The following is a 21,302-nucleotide window of genomic DNA, read 5'->3' on the forward strand; positions in this document are numbered from 1 at the left end:
CTATTTTAGTAAAAAGAATAATTGCAATGGCTCATTGTGGGCTGCAGACTACTGAGATGGAGTTAAATTCTGCAACACGTTCTTTCTCTATGCCAGTTCAGTAAGAGCTTTAACACGACCTTAGCTTTCAGCAGATATTGTACTATGTACACATATGGGGTGATTAAACCCAACTAAAATTCCAGGCTGGATGTGGCTCTGGGCAGCCTGGTCTGGTGGTTGGCAACCCTGCACATAGCAGGGAGCTGAAACTGGATGAGCATTATGGTCCTTTTCAACCCAGGCCATGCTATGATTCTATGAAAATTACTATTTAAGACAAATCTCCAGTTTATAAAACAACCGATGGCATTTGAATATTTTAATCTGCTTTATGAGCAGTGGGATCTGGCAAAACAATAAAGCTTTAGAACACTGTTTTACATCAGCATTTACAAAATACAGCAAACATTTCTCTCTATGTATTTACATAAGCAAAGATACAGGTATTCAAAATAGAATGCATCTCACCATTTGCCAATAATTACATAAGTACAGTGCATGATAGGCTGGATGGGATCGATACTTAGGATGCTTTACCCTGAAGTGTATAAAGAATGCACACCAGCTTAGGAGATACATGGTGAGCTTCATGTCTTTGGGCATTTCTTAGATGCAGTCTCAGCAGTAATAAAATGTAGAACTGCTTGAAAAATTGTCAGTTAAAGCATTTTTCAGATGAAGCAGTTCTGTTGGACGTGGATGTGACGGATGGACTTGTCATGCTTTTCCTGTATGGCAGGGGAAGGCCCTGACCTCTGATCTAGTCAACGTGAATGTCTTTTTTCTTCTTTCTTTCCTGGGAATTTTCACAATTTCCATTCTGGTCTGATGCAAAATGAAAACACTCACTTTTTTCTTTTCAAGATGGAGTTGTTGCTCTGAAGCTGGTCATATCAAACAGTAGCATTCGTCCCAAGCCTATAAACAAATTCTGATTGGAAATGGCTGAACTTTGACATCTGGCAGCAGTATAGCATCTTATAATTGCCATCTCCTGATTAACATCCTCTTGTAGAACTGGCACGGTGGGTGTTACAAATTCAGACATTGACTCTGTCATCATCCCTAAGGCAAAACCACAGAGAAAAAATCTATTAAAATTTTGGTGCGAAGTGGCAGAATCGGTCCTTCCAAAGCTGTCAGATATCTTCATAAGGAGCTGGAGATCGTGGTTTTCATCTGCTGCGCATTCCTGGCTTAGAGAGCTTTCTTGGGCAGAAGCCGCTCAATAAAGCCATCAATCTGAGTGCTAGCAGTGTTACAATCTCTGGCATCAGATATCCCCGCTTCTAACCAAAAATAAATGTTATGTTGCCTCCAGCTGTTAATTAAAGAAATGCTGTCAAGTCTCTTAGGCTCCAAACACAGGTTTTGTTTTAATAAGCGGGAAAGGATTTCATGTTCAGAGTTGTCTTCTAATGAAACATCAAGCAAGTAATTGAAACCCTTTCTATTTGCATTGAAACATTCCCTGTCAGTATTTGCAACCTGAGCAATTTCACATTGTGAAGGAGGAACAGAAGGTGAAAGGAGAGAGAGACGGCAGGCTGATTTACACTGCCATGTGGGTGAAATGCAGATGGTAAGCAGAGAGCATCAGCAGTGGATGGATGTGAAATGTTCAGCAGCAGCTTATTAAGAGCAGCCAAGTAGGGGAGACTGTGCTGAACAGCAACAGGAGATCTGGAAGAACTGAGCTGTGCAAAAGTGCCGGGTGCCTGTATACATGTTAAGGTACACAAGCCAGCTCTGTTCCCTGGCACAGGTGGGCAACAGGACAAGGGCTCTCTATCCTTTCCACTTATTTCTCTTGAAAGGACAGAAATGCAACAAAATTTGAAGGAATTGCACTAAAGGTAGCATTTCCCTCCACTTTTAGTAGCACCTGTGTTTCCTTTCTCCTCATACTTGGAGTCCTTTGATCAGTATTCCTCATTTGAAGGCAGTCTGGCTTGGTGCAAGATCCAGAGCTCCCTACTCAGAGAACTTAGGTTTTATTGCTCCCTACATTTCCCCTGGAGTTCTCAAGAGTGAATCCTCAAAACCATCTTTCATTTGCAGAGAGATGTCTGGGACCCAGGATGTTCTGAACACCCTGTTCTGTGGGGTACCCTGGAGAGATGCTGGCTGGATGGTGTAATAAGAGCTGGTGGTTGTCCTTGGTTCAAACCTGCTCATTTAGGGTCTGTATTAAACTCCTTAACAAACAGTGGAAAGTCACGCTGTTCCTATCTGCTTTGCAGCTGTCCTCATGCTCAGCTATGTTCTTCAGATTTCCCCTGAAATCCCTTCTCTACCTGTGTGGAGCTGTGGGCTTGCACCCCTCTTGATGTGCCATGCAGGCTTTGGGAGGGTGTAGGAAGGGAGGAACAGTGAGCTGATTTTTTCCTTCTGCTAAATCTCTTTTGTTTTGATTCTGGTGTCTGAGTGTTTCCATCAAGCATCTTGGTGAGCACAGTGATTACACCAGTTGATTTGTCATGGGATCCAAAGGTCCCAGTTTTGGGGTGATAACCATTAATGGCTACATGCCCATGAATGAAACTGTTCTGCAACCTCATCAGGCTTAGTTATCTTACTGGTAACAGGTAGAAGAATAATAAAAGTGGTTGCTTGGAAATCAGCCAAACAACCACCCAAATTCTAAGTCTTCTCTTACCAAAGAATTCAATATTATAAATGGAAAGTCTTCTGAGCCAAACCCTGATGGATGAATGAGATTTGTTTATCTCTCTTTACCATAGTGGTTGTTTAATTGTTCTATGGAAGCTGAACAGCTCCAAGAGAAGGACTTGTTAAATGATTCAGGCATTGAAATTTGACTTCTGGGTAGGTAGTACTATTTTTCAGATTGGACAGGATCTGAAACTGGAATGTGTCCTACTTATGGCTGTAAAGTTCATGTAATGAATCAAATGCTTGGACTGAAGTCTTGATGCAACATTTGTGTTTCTGCTCTCCAGCACAGTCCCACTGACTTTAGTTAAAATGTCTGTGAAGCCTAAAAGTCATCGGACAACATTCTTGCAGACAACATATTTGGTGTTTTTTTATGTAATGCATTCTTCCCTTAGAGCTGTGCAGGTGGAATATGGTGTTGCTGATAAGTCCTGTTGTTTTCAAGTGGGCCCGTTTTGCCCAAACATATTTCATTAAGGCTGAGTCCTAATAGTGCAAGCTACCTATCATTCCTGAGCAACCTACTGTAACAGCAAAACAGCAAAACAAGGGAAAACAATTTTGAACAAGTAACGGGTTTTGAGTAATTCAGACTCTATGAGCACTAAAAGAAATCCAGAAGGGCGCCTTCATAATGGCCTTTTAAACCAAAGAGAAACATTGAGAGAGAATCTGCTGAAACCTTTCACCTAAAGGATTTTCTCATGAAAAACTTTCACTGACATTACTTAAAACAGGCCCTGCTGAAATCAAGCAGAGGCATGGAATCACTCTTGAAATTACTTAGCAGTCCTGTGCTTGATTTTCCACTCTTTTCACTCTTCACTTCCCCGTCAACACCAGTGGGAAGGAGCAGAGAATCAAGTCCAATAATGACTTTTGAAAAAGTTACTTTGAAGTTTTACGTTAGAACAGATGAAATTTTTTAAATGGAAATAAAGTGCGAGACCTGAAATAGAAGATTAAGAATGGTGGTAGAAACGGGGGATCATTCAAGTATCATTTACTTTTGAAGACTGCTAATCTGAACACAGAACAAGCGGTGGAAAAGTCCATTAACATTTCAGAATGGTCACTCGGAAGAAAAAAATAGCCATAAAAACACCGATACCAAAATTTCTATATAATTCATCTATACAGGTTTTAATAGATCTTTCTTTAATGCTTTAAAATGCATTTTAAATATATATTAGTAAATTAACCATCTTTTTATTTAAAGTTCCATAAAGTGCTCATTCTGTTAATGATAACAAAATCCCACTGCAGCAAGATGAACTAGCTGGAGCCTACCCTGCATGGAAATCAAAGGACAGCTTAGCTTTCATTTGCAAAGAGAAAAGAAATGCGTAGATTTCTTCACAGCCCATAATTACAATACCAGAAATTGCATTTTTTTTTTCTTTAAGAAATATATCCCTTATCTTATTAAAAAAATAAGTTTAATAAAGCCTGTGCTTAAAACAGCCAAAGTACTGTATGAAAACAAATTGCACATTTGATACCATTCCACCCTGCCTTTCATCAACAGGATAACACGAGGCGTATGTGATGTTACTGGAGGGTCTCTCAGACAGGGCTGATTTTCTTGCACTCTCAGAGCATCTCACCACGAGATGAAATTTTCAGTGTACACTTGGGGTTGTCATGGCAGCTGCCAACAGCTGGTAGAGTCACACGCCGCTGACCTTTTCATTCCCTGGACTAATGCTTCCCTTTGAGGTACCATCCATATGGCGTATTCCTATCGTGACCATCGAATAATCCTTAGTCATCAATTTTGCCTCTTTTTTCAAACTCTTCATTTGAGCCAGGTGGAGTTGGCTAGAATTATATGCAAGTGCTGGGATGGTGTTCACTAAAATCAGCTGGAAAGGTTTCTTCTCCTCCTTGTAGCGACACTGAATGTAACGAGAGAAAGCTGAGCGGTAGGTCTTATTGAACAGCGTATATACGAGTGGATTGACTGCTGAAGAAAGGTACCCAATCCAAACAAATATGTTAAGTAGCCCACCAATGACTTCTTCACTGCATGACTCTTTACAAATTACAGCCATCACATTGGTGATGAAAAACGGGCACCACATCACAACAAACAGAAAGAAGACGATGCCAAGGACCTTGGAAGCCTTCTGCTCATTGCTGATGGATTGCATGGTTCTCCTCCCAGAGGACCCCATGTCCCTGTTCAAAGAGCGCTGGAAGAGTTTCTCTGAAGAAAGGGAGCTCTGAGGGAGGAAACTAAAAGAAGCAAACTTGGTCTTTGGGCCAATGTCATTCACGCACAGCGTGGCTTCTTTCTGCAGCGACTTGATAGTTAAAAAATAAGTGACCACCATGATGGTCAGAGGGATGAAGAATGCCGCAAAGGAGCCTACTAGTACAAAATTGTCATCTGCAAGAAGGCAGTGGCCTTTCTTAAACACTTTGGAGTCATCTTGTAGTCCAAAGACAGGGATGGGCATGGAGATACCTAAAGGTGGGTTAGAGAAAAGGACGGTTAAACACAGAAACAAAAAAATACTGCTTTCCAATCTTTAAGAAAAATTAAACAAACAACCTTAACTATACACGGATTATTTCTTAAAGAAATGGCAGTTACAGAACGTAAATGATTGCTAGCAGGTAGAACCATGATTGACAGACATCCCGAAGGAAACTGAATTTACACAGGGGAAGGGAAAAAAATTATGTATTTTAAGTCTTGGCAGCAACACAACACATCTCCTGTCCCTGTGTCACGTTTATTGGGGCCATGCTAAGAAAGGATGCAGTGGAAAATGTTGGTCTTGTGGATGCTGAGTCTGCTGAACAAAGCTGTGGTTTGTGCTTTAGAGGGCGCCAGCAAAGAAGGGCAGGTGAAGAGCAACACAGGCATTACACGGGATTCTGCTGTTACTCTAATCTCCATTCCCTCTCCCATCCAACTAAACTCAGCCACAGGTAATATATGTTTACTGCCATCAAACTGGCACATAACACCTGGTGGCAACAAAAGCATAAATTCTTATTCTTTGTTCTTGCCCCATTGCATCAATCTCTGGGTTTGCCCTTTGTTCCTACTGCCTTGGCAAAGGCTTTTCTCAGCTGTGATCAAGATGACATCCTGTCTTTCTTTTCTATGGTCAGAATTAAGAGTTGTCTTATCTTGGGCTGTTTTTATCTTCATTTATTTACTTATTTATTTATTATGAGGATTAAAAGTGTCCTTGGTACTGTAAAATGCTGACTTTAGGAGGAAAGACAATTTTGTTGTTTTTTTTTTTGCAGGTCTGAATGAACCCAATCCATTGGGTTATTTTCCATACAGTCCACAGTCTAAATGCTAAAAAAACTTTCCATGGCAACGGCCAGAGGAAAGATGGGGACAAATTAAGCACTGAGAGACACGGATACGAGACAGCCCAAGAAGCTGTGCACCCTGCAGACAGTCAGGATCTCTTTTGGGTACTGCCAGACATCTACTACAGGCTGACCTCTAAAAGCACAGCCCCAGAAGCATTGGCAGCAGCATGAACCTCATCTTCCCCTGGAACTTGTGCTGTGTTCTTGTTCTGTAAGGAACAACAAAGCCAGGTGATGAAGTCCATTCTCCTCATTCAAGTCCACTCAAACATTTCCTTGGGGACTTCTGCACATGCTGCTAGTGCCCATCTGAAATCGAACAGCTGCTGTTTGTTGTATGTTTGCTTTGTGGTTGGGCTTTTCTTTAACATTTCTTTCCTCCCCTCCCCCCAGACGGATGCTGTCTCTCCAAGAGAGGCAACATTCAGCCAGCAAAAAGGATGATGTGACACAAAGAGAGCAAAAGTGGTGTTGTGAAGCAATCGTAGAGTCCTGCTTGGACAAAAGCAATTGGGAGTCCAAATCCTGTGGAAAGTCAGTGTCATGCAGGAGTCCCACTCCCCTCTGCATCTTCAACAAGAAGCCCTGGGTACCGTGTTTGGCTTTTGGGGAAAAAATGAATTAAACATTTTATGATCTGACTGACATGACAGCATGATACTGTGCCCTCCCTAATGTGTTCAAGAATGTTCTTTCTGTTTCCCAGATGAGTCCTGACATTCGTCTTCACACCACCAGCACTTAAATGGCACCTGCCCTCTACCTCCCTTCCCCTCCCTCTTCCAGCTCCAGTGCACAAACTGATAGCTCTGTGAAAGCACGAGCTGTCTCTTCACTTCATGAGTTTCCAGTGCCAACAGATCTCCAATCCTGCAGGAATGCTCTGCAGCTCAGGCACAATACAAAACAACAATTATAGTAATGATATTAAGCTTTTGTTCTCTTCAAATGTTCCATTCTTCTGGGGCTTCTGTAAGGCTCACGCTTTTTCTAAGCAGTGTAGCTTATTTTATCTGCACAGCTTTGCACTGAGTCATGGCAGTGCCTTTGGCCATCTTACAGGAGTACCCTCCTTATCTGCCCAGGGCAGAAACCAACGGAGAGCCTGCGGTATTGTTTTTCTATTTCTGTTTCAAGGCTACACAAGCCCACGTGCTTGAACTTGAGCTTTGAGAAGGCAACATGTGAGATGCAAATTTGCGCTCCTAGGGTGAGGAAAGCTCCAGCAGCTCTGGGAAGCATCCTGCTTAGAAAAAATGAAGTCACAAAATCACAGAAACACAGAACTGTGGGGGTTAGAAGGAACCTCTGGAGACCATCAAGTTCAGCGCCCCTGCTAAATCAGGTTCCCTATAGTAGCTGCCCTTCGTCTGATGGCACCATGGGAGAGGTCACCTGCAGGTGTCACATTGCCCAAATAGTTGAAGGTGATGAACACTTTCTATGAACTGGGGCAAGCTGCGAACTCCCCCTTTATTTTATAGGATGAGATGAAGGGATACTGAAAGCACACCCAGTGCTCCTAACAGTACATCTCAGCTGTGAGGAAATACAACACTTCTCAGAGCAATACCACAGGTTTTCCGTCCGTTTCTGCCCAACATAGATAACAGCAGGGCTGTGCTTTTTTCAGTTCATTCAAGGACCTCGTGTGAGCTGCAGAGATAAAATAAGCAATGATGTTGGCAGAGTAAAAAGATGCCTTTCATTACTACGAACCTTATGGTTCAGCTGTTCCAAGAGTCATGGGAGAAGAGTCAGCAGCACTAGAAAGAGGAATATTTTTAGCGTAATTGAAAGCTTTTTCAAGGAAAAGGCCAAAGTCTGTTATAATTCCTCACCCAAAACACTAGGGCAGCAGCTCCCCATCTGCTTTGTTTTGCTGTGAGCATGTTCTGGAGAGCTGGAACCTCACATCTAGATTTCTGGCTTAGAAATGTGACTGATTGGAAATGAGCTTCAGCTTGTAGCTGGAGTTTTTCATGTCTCCTTGTGATTCCTTCAAGTGCAAAGGAGATTTCACAGCAGAGCTGTAGCAGTCGCTGATAGCCCTACAGCCATACAGCCACAGGTAGCTGGCCACTATGAAATCTGAACAGCTTCGGTTGCAGAGAACACTGACAGTTGTAACCTGTCTTCTGTGTACTTACCAGTCCAGACGGAGGATTCTACAAGTGATATTGTGGCATTCTTGTGTGGAATATATTAATTTCCAACCTGACTCTTTTCATATCTCTGTGGGGACTAAACTTCTCTCCTGAGTGAAGTACAGTTTGTGCCTCTTTGACGAGTGGCATGAAGATGGTAAATGCATCCCAGCGAGGACAAAAAACTCAATGGCAGTCATTCTTAAAATGTAAATAAAAGAAGCTTCCCTGTGCATCCCAAGTCTACCACTCTGAGGGGGTTTTTAAGAGGTATCACACGTGGCCGTGAATGTCAGCCACACAATACTGAGGTCTGGACAAGACTGAACTCATACTGCAGACAGAGATAATAAAAGGTCCCAGCCTATGCTTTATTCATGCATTCATTGATAAGGGAAACAGTTATGCTGATTCACCAGTTAACTTCATAATAAAAGGCTCAAGGAAGCTCTTGATATAGAATGGGAGCATCCATTCAAGCTGTGGAGGTATGCTGGCTATTGCATTTCCAGTTAATATTCCCACTTAAATCAGCACGTTTTCCTTTGTGGACAAACCCTAAATATCATGTACCTCTGGTATAAGGTGATTTATTTATACAGCTTGATTTATACAGAGGTGGCTGTTTCAAACTCGATAGACTTTAATAAACCACAAGACAGAACAAAAACAGTGAAGAGGGGTAATAAATCCTGTATTAAACCTCAACCATTTGGGCACAACTTCAGAATGACAAAAGGCTCTTAAGAACACCAAGGGTTGATAAGTAAAGCAATAGCATCCTTCCTGCTGTTCTCTCCAAAAGCCTGGTAAAACTGACAGAAGTTGATTTAGTGGTACACACTGCTGGCTTGCAAATCTTCAGAGATGCACAGCAGCCATAAAACCACTTTAAGTGGACAGCTAAACTAGGTTTGTCGCTGCCTTGAGCTCCTGAGATTATAAATGAATCAGAGCCAGAATATACAATATGCCCAGAACACTGACAAACTTGGGCTACTTAGGGTGAAGAGAAGGAGGGGGAGTGAACACATCATGTCAAGGTTCCTTCCATAAAGTCTCCTACAGTTTCAAGCAGAAACTGTAAGTCATGCTGTATGTCTCCATGCTTTCAGCTCATATATGCCCATTTTGATTGATTTGAATACAAATGAGCATTATTATGCACTGTAACAACAGTCCAAGAGGCAGGAAATACCTTTAGAAATCTCGCTACAGGTTCTCAACAAAGGTCAGCAGCTTTGTTCACCTCTGCATGAAAAGATATGAAGCCTTCCCAGCTCAAATTTTAGCAGTTGTGTTGATTCAGACATGCCGAGGGCCAGATCCTGAGGCACTGCTTTGGGACAACGTTGTCAACACATGGCTTTGAATATTTTGGACCCAAATAGTCACACAAAATAAGATGTATTTATTTGATTTACCATGTTCCTGTGTGGGTGAGTCTGCTTGCTCCAGGAACACAGACCCCAGGGAACAACGTTGGGGGGGAATTATAGGGGGACCATGTCTTCCTCTGCACATCAAGGATGTAAATGTGTCTGGATCTTATATCAGCTACCTGTACACTTCCATTTACACATTCACAGGAGAGCCACACAGCCTGGCTTAATGTCTCTGCTTGACGCGTTACCCAGGGAGGTAATTGTTTCCCTAGACCTGCAAACACTTAACTGATTTCTGCATGCACCTGAAAGTGCTGTTTCCCAACTGACTCATCTAAAGTCATGACAAACCTTTCACTGCTGCAATGTCATTGCTGCCCAAATTGTCCCAGACACGTTGCTGACAGCATGGCTGTGCGGTTTGCTGGTGGGTGGCAATAGAAGCGGAAATTTCCACCAGCGAAAGAATATGTTGAAAAACGATGTGTATTTTGGGAATCGCCATGTGAGTCTCCATGTAACTCAACATGAAAACTCTTCCTTTCTTAGGCAGGGTTCCCAGAATCCCCAACAGGAACTTCCCCTTGGCAGATACACATGGTGGTGGGGATGGGGATGGGTGAGGAGCTTTCTCTCACAAACCCTCATGCCATATTCCTTTCAGATGGATTTCTGTAAGAGGAAAGCAATTCACAGTGCTGGTGGAGCACCATCTCCTTTCTGCATCCCAGAGACACCATCCTCAAAGGGCTGGAATCTGAGAAGGTCCAGACATTTCCCTTATCTCTGTCCATAGGCCAAGTTTTTTTGTTAGAGGGCACATGCAGAGGGCTTCCTGTATCTTTGCATTGGAACACTGTCTTTAGTGAACTATTTTATACAACCAAAAGTAAAGCTATGCTACGTTTAGCTTCATGTAATGGGGCAACAGCTAATACCTGGATTATTCTGCAAATTTTGAAATGGCTTTGCTGATGGGAGCTCAGAAAATATTTTGGAAAGCATATTATTTAGCCTAGTGGGAGACAGATAAACTCAACTCTTTTCGTGTGAAAAATTTATTGTAAATGATCATTTATTATAATATAATGCTATAACTGGTCTATTTCAGTTTAGAAAAATAAGATCAGAAAAGTAGCAATGCCCCCCCTGGTATATTTGCCGGTGATATTTGTGATCTTGAAACCTATTTCTGAAAGTAGCCCGTTTCCTGAAGTGCAGAGATCTGTCTGTCCAAGTTAATTTGCAGGAGTGTGATAATAATTTAAATAGAAACAGAATTAGTGGAGCAGTACAGAACAAGAACTGAAGGCCAGCTGCCTCTTTATCACCCCAGTGATTAGAAATCCGGGGCTCCAGGGTAGGCTGAGTTATGAGAGGAAACTGCTGATGGAGTTGCTTACTGCTTTAGTATAATCCTGTTCACTTACAGAATGTACGTGCCGTCCTATTTCCTAGATACAGCAGGAATCAAACAGTGGGAAGCAGTTTCCTTGCTCTCAATTCCAAGTACCATTTCTGCCCATACACACTCCATACCCTCTTTCTTATCTGCGCAGCAGGACTATTTTCTGGCAATCATGTGTCCTTCATGTCCAGTCACTCTCATTTTCCTTGCTGGATTTTCTCATCCTTTTGAGCATGTGAGGGAAAAGATACAAATTTCTGCATTTCAATTTCCATTTGAACTTCTCCACTTTCGCCAGTCCTCTTTGCTCTTCATCTAGTGACATTATCTTTGATTTGGGCAGAAGCTTCTGCCAGGGTGCTTACTGGCTTCCAGCAGCTATCTCAGAGAAAGAGAAGTTGTTATCCTTCTGTGTAATATGATTATCCACTCACTAAGGGGGCTAACAGAAACCTGCACTTGTCAAACAACTAGAAAGAAATAAAGGATTAGGGACTGAGAATTTCAGATTATGCCATTCATGCGTGCAGCAAAGAGCAAAGGGGAACAAACCCCAGTTTGATTGACCAAGTTGAAATAAAGAGACCCTTGCTGTTGCAACCAAATCGTGTTAGCTTGGTAGGTGTGCATGAGTGGCCTTCCCCTTCTGTTCACTATAATGGCCAGAAAGGAGGTCTCCAAGGTGAAAGGAAATGCTGGAGTAATCTGTGCTGCCTGGTCATAAGCAAGGAATCTCCCAGAGCTAATCTTGGTACCTAAGTTCAACATGACTTTCTGTTTTTTCAGTTCTTTCCTAACCATTCTTTGGCCCTTGCTTAAAAATCATGGAATCATTGAGTTTCAGAGAGACCACTAAGATCTTCTAGTCCCAATCCCCCAATCCAGTCTTCAGCCCATACCACCATGCCCACTCACCACATCCCTCAGTGCCAGGGATGGGGACTCCACCACCTCTCTAGGCAGCCTGTACCACTGCCTCACCACTCATTCTAAGAATAAATGTTTCCTAACAACCAGCCTGAACCTCCCCTGGTGCAGCTTAAGGCCATCACTTCTCACAGGCCCATTTTAACTGAATCTCTTGTCTTTTTAGAATAAAAGCCCTTTTTCCTGGAGTTAGAACACTGCAGCACTGGGCACACATATGTAAAATTTTCAATTCTAGAGCCAGCAAAGAGAATAATGTTCTCCTTGAGCAGTGGAAACCTCAGAAGATTGAGATAATTTATCAATTTATATCCAAATTTCCTTTTTAGATGACATATATATATATATATATATATATGTATGTATGGTCAGGCACTGGAATGGACTGCCCAGGGGAGTCGCCGTCCCTGGGGGTGTTCAAGGAACGACTGGAAATTGTCTTGAGGGACATGGTTTAGTGGGAGCTGTTACCAATAGGTGAATGGTTGGACTGGATGATCTTTTAAGTCTTTTCCAACCTTGGTGATTCTGTGATATACTTGAATTGCAGCTCCTTGTTTACTATAACATTTATATCAATCGAAGAACAGAATTTTTGTAACTTCATAAGAAAGACCAAATTGCCTAGTAAATAATTTTCTTTTGTACACAGCAAAAGAATGGAATAACATGTACCACATGCTGGATTCTTCCTCAGATCTCCCATGGATTTGATGGATCCCCCTTTCACCATGCTCAGCCAGATCTCAAAGGTGATTTTGAATATTTTAGTGGTGTTAAGTCTGGAGAAAGTTGTCAAAGGTCCCAACCCTAGACTCAGTAAATAGAACAATGTTTATATAAAAAGAAGATCTCGTTGTTTTGTGAAGATGACTGTGCAAATGCAAATCATTATAAATGCATCGACGGAGAAGAAGGTAAAAGAATGCATCTTAGTTTTGCTTTTGCATCAGAAGGCTCTGGGGATACATAGGAGGTTAAAAACCAACACTAGAAGGATCCTGAATATTGTTTGCTTCTTTACTGATTCATAGGAACCTACTCAACCTGATCTCCAGTGAGGGGTGTGTTATGGCTCTGTGATCCTTATGTATCTCTTCCAACTTGGGATACTCTATGATTCTATGGTGGCACACAGCATTGATCTGTTCACCTGAACAAGAACCGTGCCTTAGTTCCCAGGATGACACCTTAGCTTATCCTTACAGGAGCCCACTCCATGTCAACAGGAAATATTTGTGATTCACAAGTGTTGTGGCATCCCGTTACTGCATCACATCTCAGATGAACTAGCACTTTTCCATGCTCAGTCCCATCTTCCCAGATACTGAGAACTCGTGGACAGAACGCCAGCCTGGATGAGGCTGTCAGGGCCCTCTGGGTCCCTCTGCTCCAGCCCCTGCCCCAACAGGGACACCCAGAGCAGGGTTCCCAGGGCCACATCCACGTGGCACTCCTAGAACCACAAGGAGAAAACCCCACAGCCTCTCTGGGTAGACTGTTTGTGCGTAGGATCAGCCTAGATTTGCATCTGGAAATGAACTTCTCTTTCTCATTAGCTCCCTCTCAACCCACTTTTTCCTTCTGCTTTATAACTGGGAAGTGCCTGGGGGAGGAGAGGACAGAGATACCTGCCTATGACCTCAGGTTCATTTTCAAACCTGTTGGAGTGGAAAGCTGATGATTCTTTACCTCCTCCTCATCTCAGAAGCATGTGGATACCATAATATATCACATTAAATGAAGTGGGGCTGAAAATAAGCATTAATTTCACATGGACACACACGCATTTACAGATGAACACACACCTGCTGAACAAGAGTGCCGAATTTTCTAAATGACTGAGCTATAAGCTGTGTTTTCATGATCCAAAGCTTTTTACTACTTGCCTCAGACTTGTTTTGACAGCTGTGTGTGTAGGTAGTTACACTGCAACCAGTGGGCAACCTGATCCAGTGCCTGAACTAGTGGGTGGCAACCCTGCCTGCAGTGTGAAGGAAAACTGAATGGCCTTTGAGGTCCCTTCCATCCCAAGCCATTGATAATATTGATTATATTGATTCTATGATTCTAATTCTATGAATATATTGATTCTATGATTCTAAGTCCAACCCTGGAGATCAGTGGGGCCAATGCTGTGAGACCTTTAGCATGAAGATTGACAGTGTATCAGTGCTGCTGTATCTGTTAGGTCAAGGGAGATTTCCTACCAACTATCACATGGGCAAAAGAAAGGGCATAGGTTAGCAGTGGAGGCTTCTACAAAACTGGTAGCCCCACAGTTTGACAACATAACTTATATTCTTGTACGGGTTTGGTGAGGTTTCTTGGAATCTTCTTGCCCCAGTGTCCATTTCAGTGGCACTGCATTTCAGGTGAGGTGAGCATGGCATGTAATCCCACGTGCCAGTTCTCCTACATGAACTTTGGTTTGTTCTGCACATCTGTCAGTGCTTCAGTCCCTGCCTCCAACCAAGGTGAACCTCCCAGAAGGGAGAGAGAATGCTGTACCACATTACATGGGGCCTAAAGGAAATCACACTGAAGCTCCAAAAATCTGTGGGATAGGAAAGTTTATTCTGTGGTTGTCCTATCCCTGGAGGTGTTCAAGGCCAGGCTGGATGGGGCCATAGGCAGACTGATCTAGTTCCTGGGTTAGTGGCTGGCAACACTGTCCAACCCAAGCCATTCTATCAATGGCAAATCATATGAGATTGCGACTATCCCTGAATCTGAAAGGAATGAAGAGATGTCTGGCTGAGCTTGGACAGAAGATGAAGGAAGATCCTGGGGGAGGCTGCTGATCTGCTCTGAGCCCAAGGCATCCAGATGGCATCCACAGTGCTGCTGTCATCTGGGATACAGTGGGGGCTGACATTGGTGCTCTCCTCTGACGGACACAAACAGACCATAGCAGGTCAGACATCCTTTTCCCTGTTTGTGTGCACATTTAATGTTCTTTAAATCACACTGATGTTTCGAAGTTCCCTGTAGCAATGGCTTAATTTCACTTGGAAGAAGTTACAAATTTGTAGTTTTCACTGTCTTTGTGAATGTTGCTCTTTGAAAAGCAAAAGGCTCTGAGTGGGATCAACTCTTATCTGCTTGTGGCATTCCTCTTGTTTAGCAAATCACCCTTTTGTCTTCCATGTCAGGTGGCTTCCTGCCACGTTCGCTGTTCAGCCCCCCAGGAGAACAGATTTGGGTATAATTGTACTTCAGGAATGAAAGACACACAATACATTTTTATCAAGACCTCCCCTGCTCACGTGTTATCAGTCTGCTGTTCAGCTGTGAAGCTCCTGAAGGCTCCTTAGGGCTAACTTATTATACTCTCTGCCTGCTAAGTGCGCAGTAATGCTTTATAAAATATAGTAGCAATAAGCTAGAAATTACGGGCAGATCTTAGATATTCCACTATCATAAGCAACTAATGAGATGGCTCCTGGAGCAGTCTGAGTGACAAGATCCTCCACTATCCCAGTTTTTACACTTCTGGGCTTTTAATTATTAGTTTGTACAATTTGATAAATGCTGGTAATTTGCTTAACACTTGTTTAACCCTCCACTGGACTTTGGGGTTTCTGCTGGTATCTATCTGAGGTTTCTCCTGCAGTTTGGCTTGATCTCTTGTAGTTTAGCTGGACACTGAATGGCAGACGAGTTGTTTAATATTTTATTTTCTTTAACAGCAATTTTTGTACTGAGATAGAAAACCACCCCTGTCACTGCTCTGAACTTTCTGGGGCCTTGGGCACATTATTTTTGCTGCCCACTGTCTTCTTAGGTCCATGTTCTGCACCTCACTGCCCTGGTTCTGGCTGAGCGGCTGTGCCAAGGTTCCACTTCCACACAAATCTTTGTCTCATCTCCTTGAGCCTCCTGTGGCTTCTTGCAGAGACTGTTCACCAACCAAATGTTCAGATTTGCATTAGTTACACAGAGGGGCTGTAACAATGGCTTGTTATTGCATAGCTGTCCCACCACAGTGTATAATTTGGAAAGAAAAATGGGGCATAAAGCAGCTTACCAACATATACTGGTCTGAATATAGTGATTCAGGATACTCTACTTCACACTTCACTGCCCATCTGATGGATAATGCCCTTCACACTGACTGAATTGCTCTTTTCTGAGTTCAGGCAGTGCTCTCCTCATATCTGGAAAATACCAGAGTTAAGAGAGTAGAAGAAAAACGGTAGATTATATCTGCCCATATTTGCTACCTACGGGTTGCAATGTATGTGTTGGGGAAAATTCCCCAGGCTTATCTTTCTGCTAAATGTCACAAACCACCTTGACAATGAAAAAAAAATAAATTCTGAACTACTCTTGTATCTATTGCAAAAAATATCTACTCTGTTTGCTGGAGGGCCCTCCTCATGTCCTGCAGTACGATGAAGAGCGGGGCTTGTTTTACCCTGGGAACAGTCAACCTCAAACTTTGTTGCAGGTAATTAGGAATATGTTGTCTCAGCTCTGACATGACATGTATTAGCTGGGCTTCTGCTAAGAAATGGTACCAATGGCACAGGCTGGGAAATGCGTGGGGAAAGTTAATTGCAGCCCAAGTCAGTAGAAGTTTGCTACGTTCATGCTAATTGGGGTAAATGCATAGATCTCATTTTAAAGCACACTTCTGTGATACCTTTATCTTTCCTAACATTATAAAATGCAAAATCCGGCTTTAATAAATTCTCATTCTTAAGAATGCATAACAGATGCTGTGAAATGGCTCTGTAATTTGAAAAGGACTTAAAACTTCTGTTTGTTGATATTTTTTTCTTTATGCAATTGAGTTTTACTTTAATGTCATTTTTTTTAATTTATAAGGTTATTAATTGCAATTACAGGGTACAGGTGACAGAGTTTATAAATCCAACGTGATTTCTTGCACACTTCTTTCCTGCTTATTTATATTGCAAGTGGCTTCTGCTATGCAGAAATCCAGGTTCTTCTGATTAGACATGCTCAAATAACTTTTTGGTCAATACAGGATCCTCTCTTGGCTGTACACTGTTGTAGAGATCTACCAGATCTATCAAAGAAGCCTTTGTACATGTCCCTTTTACATTTTGCAACACCTCACATAGCGTTATCTGCAGAAATGTTGGCTTGGGGAAGGACATAAATTCATTCTCCCCTCTCCATTTGTGGAAATCCTTTCTAGATTCTTCCATGTATTATTCACTGTGCTGGATACACAACTGGCCAAAAAATATAGCCTTTCAGAGAAGGAGGAATAACTTAACTTATAATAGGCGCTGTACTGTTACTGCCCATTTTCTTAAAACATTCCAATTACTCTGAAATGTCCTACAGAAGTGAGACTGGCTGATTATAGGGTTTATTGCAAGCCAAGAAGAGTTACTTATTAATTCAAAGAATCCTGATAATAGGACCAGCTTGTGCCAATTGAACTTAATGTTTTTTTTTGTTGTTGTTGTTTTTGTTTTTTCAGTATCTTCAATGAGAGGAACACAGTCTTCATGATATTCTGAGTGAAGACAAGTTAAAAGAAATAAAGAAAAGGACAATGAAGAAATTCTGTCATCAGTACCCTGGTTCACACTGTTCCTTCCACATAGCTGTGCTACTAAAAATACACATCTGCTGTGTAAAACTTGCCCTTATCAATAAAGTCAAAGCAGAAAGAAAAGACATAGACTAATATCAACACAACATGGACAGCCAGTCAAAAGAGGTGATTTTCCCACTGCATTTAGCATTGTTGTGGCCACACCTTAAATGCTTTGTGCAGTTCTGAGCTCTGCAATATAAAAAAGGGTATTAAGGTCTTTGAGAGCATCCAGGAGGTTGCAACAAAGCTTGCAAAAGTGCTGGAGAGTGCATCATCTGAGGAGAAGATGAGGATGTTTGGTTGTCCAGTCTGGAGAAGAGAAAGCCTAGAGGCAACCTCATTGCTCTGTGCTGCTCTCTGAGGAGGGGAAGCAGAGAGAGGTGCCGGGCTCTGCATCTGGGAACAAAGATGGGACAGGAATGGCACAAAGCTGCACCAAAGGAGTCTTAGTCTGGGCATTAGGGAATATTTATTTCCCATAAAAGAGGTCAAGTACTACAACAGGCTCCCTAGAGAGGTGGTTGATGTCCCATGCCTGGCCATGCTCAAGGTTGGTTTGGACGAAGTCCTCAGCAACATACCTTAACTTTTGGTTAGCTCTGAATTGGTCAGGCAGTTGGACTAGATGGTCTTTGATGGTTCCTTCCAACTGAACTACTCCAATTCCATTCCATTCCATTTCATTCTATTCTACTCTGCTCTACTCTTATCTTCTACTCTACTCCAATATATTGCACTCTTCTCTATGCTGCTCTACACTATGCTATTCCAATTTGTTGTTTTTTTTCTCTTTTTACAGTAGAGGGTTAGTAAAACCTCCTTGTCAAATAATGTAATAAAAAGATGCAGGAACTAAAAATGCAAGTTTTCTAACATACACAGTTATGAGAGAGAGATATCAGATAAGATGTTGGTCTGTCGGATTAGAAGTATTCACTCGTCTGGGAGAAATAAATCAAACTAAGGATTCTGTCACAAGGTAAAGATGGCAAAAATTTACATGAATAGGGAAATATGATATTTATGTCTTTCAAAACCATCTTAAGTAATGCCTCATAACTGGAATACATGTGCTAGTCAACTCAGAAATGTGCATCGCAGCATTTGATGTTAGATTTTCTTTGACAACGTGCACATGAAGAGCTCATTTACTTGTTAGATGTCACTGCAGATGAGGTCATTAGTATGGCAAAGAATTCTCTACTGGCATAACTTTTGCTGACTACTGAGTTTCATGGTGTGTCTTTAAAATATAACAAAGAAAATCCCTACGAGATGATGATGAAGCTTTAATATTGTATTTATGAAATTGTGTGCCATGACCCTTAGTCATCATTAATGCAGTTTTCTCTACATGTTGTGTCACAGTTTTTGACAGTATCTTTATGGTATTTTATTTTTATGGTGACATTTTCATCCACATATAGAAAAGATTCCAAGGGACTGTCCTAGCATGAAAGCTATAATGTTTGCCCTTTAGATCCTTAAACTGGGCAGAGCAAACTGTGCGCTCACTCTCTCAGATGATTTCACAAATATATTAAAAATATAGAAGTGTTAACTAAGAAAATGATGATAAATGGTGCTATGAATTGCAAAGGCAAGTTTTCTAAAGAAGAAACTGAAGCAAAGAGACTGACAACTTGATAAAGAGTGTAGCGTAGAAGATATTTTAGGGTTAGCGGCAGGACTTCCATATTTAGGTGCTCAACTTTAAGTCTTTTATCAGAGTACAGCACTGTGTGTAATTACTTGCAATATTGGTAAGTATGTTTCATGTAATAACAAGCGGTCCTTTTCCTATACCAAACCAACCCCAAACTAGACTTGAACAAACCAGAAAACTCTAAGAGGGGGATATATGGGGGTAATTTCACCAACTTTGTCCAACTCCACTTCATGCTTTTTCTTTTTTCTGCTTGAGAAGCACAGAATAAATCCAAGCTGTGATGACTGGGGAGAGCAGAGACTGCCTGAAGGCAGTGAGCAGATGTGTAGGCTGAGTGAGAAATTATAAGCAAAGAGAAAACTCAGAGTAAGAGGATTTGAGCTTCATCAAACTTCATCATTAACAGAAGGATAGAGAGAAATAAGGACAGAGGAATGAGATCTATAAGGGCTTAATGGTCATGATCTCTTTCCCATCGTCCTGTCAAGAATTTTTAAAGGAGAGGATTCTGATTTGCCTAGCAGTACGTTTCCTGGGCTCACCTAGGACTGGAAGGTTCTTTACCTGTCTTTTTTCAGTGTAGGCTCTATTTACATTTCTATAGATTCCAGCTAAATGCTGTTGAATACATTTCACTGTAATTTTTTTCTAGGAAGAGAAAACTCTTGGGCATTTTACACCTGTTCTCACTAATGACCTCTGTGCTTTAAAACAAATGGAATAATTTTCAGTGTTTAATGGGCTTTTGCCTTCAACAGCTACAAATAATCTAATTATCTAGCCACCCTGGGTACTGGATGATTTAAGAATTAAAGACACGATTAGAATCTGTTACAGTAATTAGAATCCATTTTAAACCAATTGCCTGTGGCATTACATGGTCTAGTGAAAGAAAGGCTGCTGTCTAAATGCTCTTCTTCCACTAATGCAAAAACAAATGTTAGCACAGTATTTTTGTTGTTTTTTTGTTTTTTACTAAGAAAATCAAGATTTCAGAAGTCAAGTCAATCAAACTGCCTGTCCTTTTTTATGCAACTTGTTTTTTATATATGTCGTACATCACTGAAGCTAACAGCTAACAGAAGGATGACCACAAATCGACTGGACTTTGGATGAGATTCACTGAACGAATTTGTGCTTTTAGAAAACAAAGGGAAAATTAAACATTTAGTGAATGGAAATTTCATTACTTACATATCATAGAAGTCATAATGAAAGAGATATGGGTAGATTGGGAAATATGAGGAGAGTCTCTGCAGAGAGAGAATGCCATGACCCACAGATCAGACAGAATCATTCACAGGAGTCAGCAGGTGGGAGCAAGAAGGTGTATGACAGTGACCCAGTTGGTATAACATTTCTGAATTTCCAGGAAGCACAACACAGGAACTGCTTAGGAAATTAAGCTATGTCTGCAGAGGAAGAAGGATCTTTTCACATGTAAAGGATGGGTTGAAAGACGGGAAACAAGCAGTAGGATTAGGTGAATGATTCCCACCATGATGGTGATGGAAGTTAGCATCTGGCAGCCCTCTGTGTTGGCCAGTGCCAGTCAGCTCATCTGTGGCTGTCTGTGTGGATGCTGGAACAGAGTAAACATGCTGGTAGCCCTTGACTGGATGGGAACCGTAGAAGTTCCTCATAAATCTCAGCCAACAGGCAGCAAGGTAACATCAGGAAGAAAAGTGTTGTACATGAGTTGGAGGGGAATACTTCCCATATGTGCATCATTCAGGTTCGTGTGTCCTAAAGGATAGCAGCATTTTAGTACTTATTAAGTTGGGAACTGAGGACAAGACAGAAAACGTGATATTGGATGAACTTGTGATATGTTCATGCTTTGAATATTACAGACTGGCCACCTGTCTCAAAGATAATGTTAGAAGTGATAGAAGAGACTCAGAGAGGGATACAAAGATGACCTGGACGTGGGATGCTTCCACACAAAAAGAGCCAAAATAGATTGGGGCGCAGCCTGGTAAAGAAATACTAGAGAGGGCTCTGCAAGTGGGTTAACTAAGAATGTTGACAGTGAGGGAGCTATTTAAGCTGACTGAAAGATCCCCCTGCTTTCTCCAGGCCAAATGAGCCTCTGCACAGGGGAACATGAGGCATTTCATTT

The 21,302-nt window shown here is 41.8% G+C and overlaps 1 protein-coding gene across 2 annotated transcripts in view; it reads right to left on the reverse strand.

The window, feature by feature from the left end:
• Positions 1 to 347: 347 nt before the first annotated feature.
• HTR2A (5-hydroxytryptamine receptor 2A) overlaps positions 348 to 21,302 on the reverse strand; it is a 28,807-nt gene continuing 7,852 nt past the window's right edge. The window contains exon 3 of one of the 2 annotated variants that reach the window (XM_072342335.1): positions 348 to 5,191. In XM_072342335.1, coding sequence (XP_072198436.1) covers positions 4,392 to 5,191 — 800 coding nt within the window. In that variant the 3' untranslated portion in view covers positions 348 to 4,391. The remainder of the gene's footprint in view (positions 5,192 to 21,302) is intronic. The other variant, XM_072342345.1, reaches the window with a different exon arrangement.

This window comes from Excalfactoria chinensis, chromosome 1 (genome assembly GCF_039878825.1).
Source record: "Excalfactoria chinensis isolate bCotChi1 chromosome 1, bCotChi1.hap2, whole genome shotgun sequence".
Classification (NCBI taxonomy): Eukaryota; Metazoa; Chordata; class Aves; order Galliformes; family Phasianidae; genus Excalfactoria; species Excalfactoria chinensis.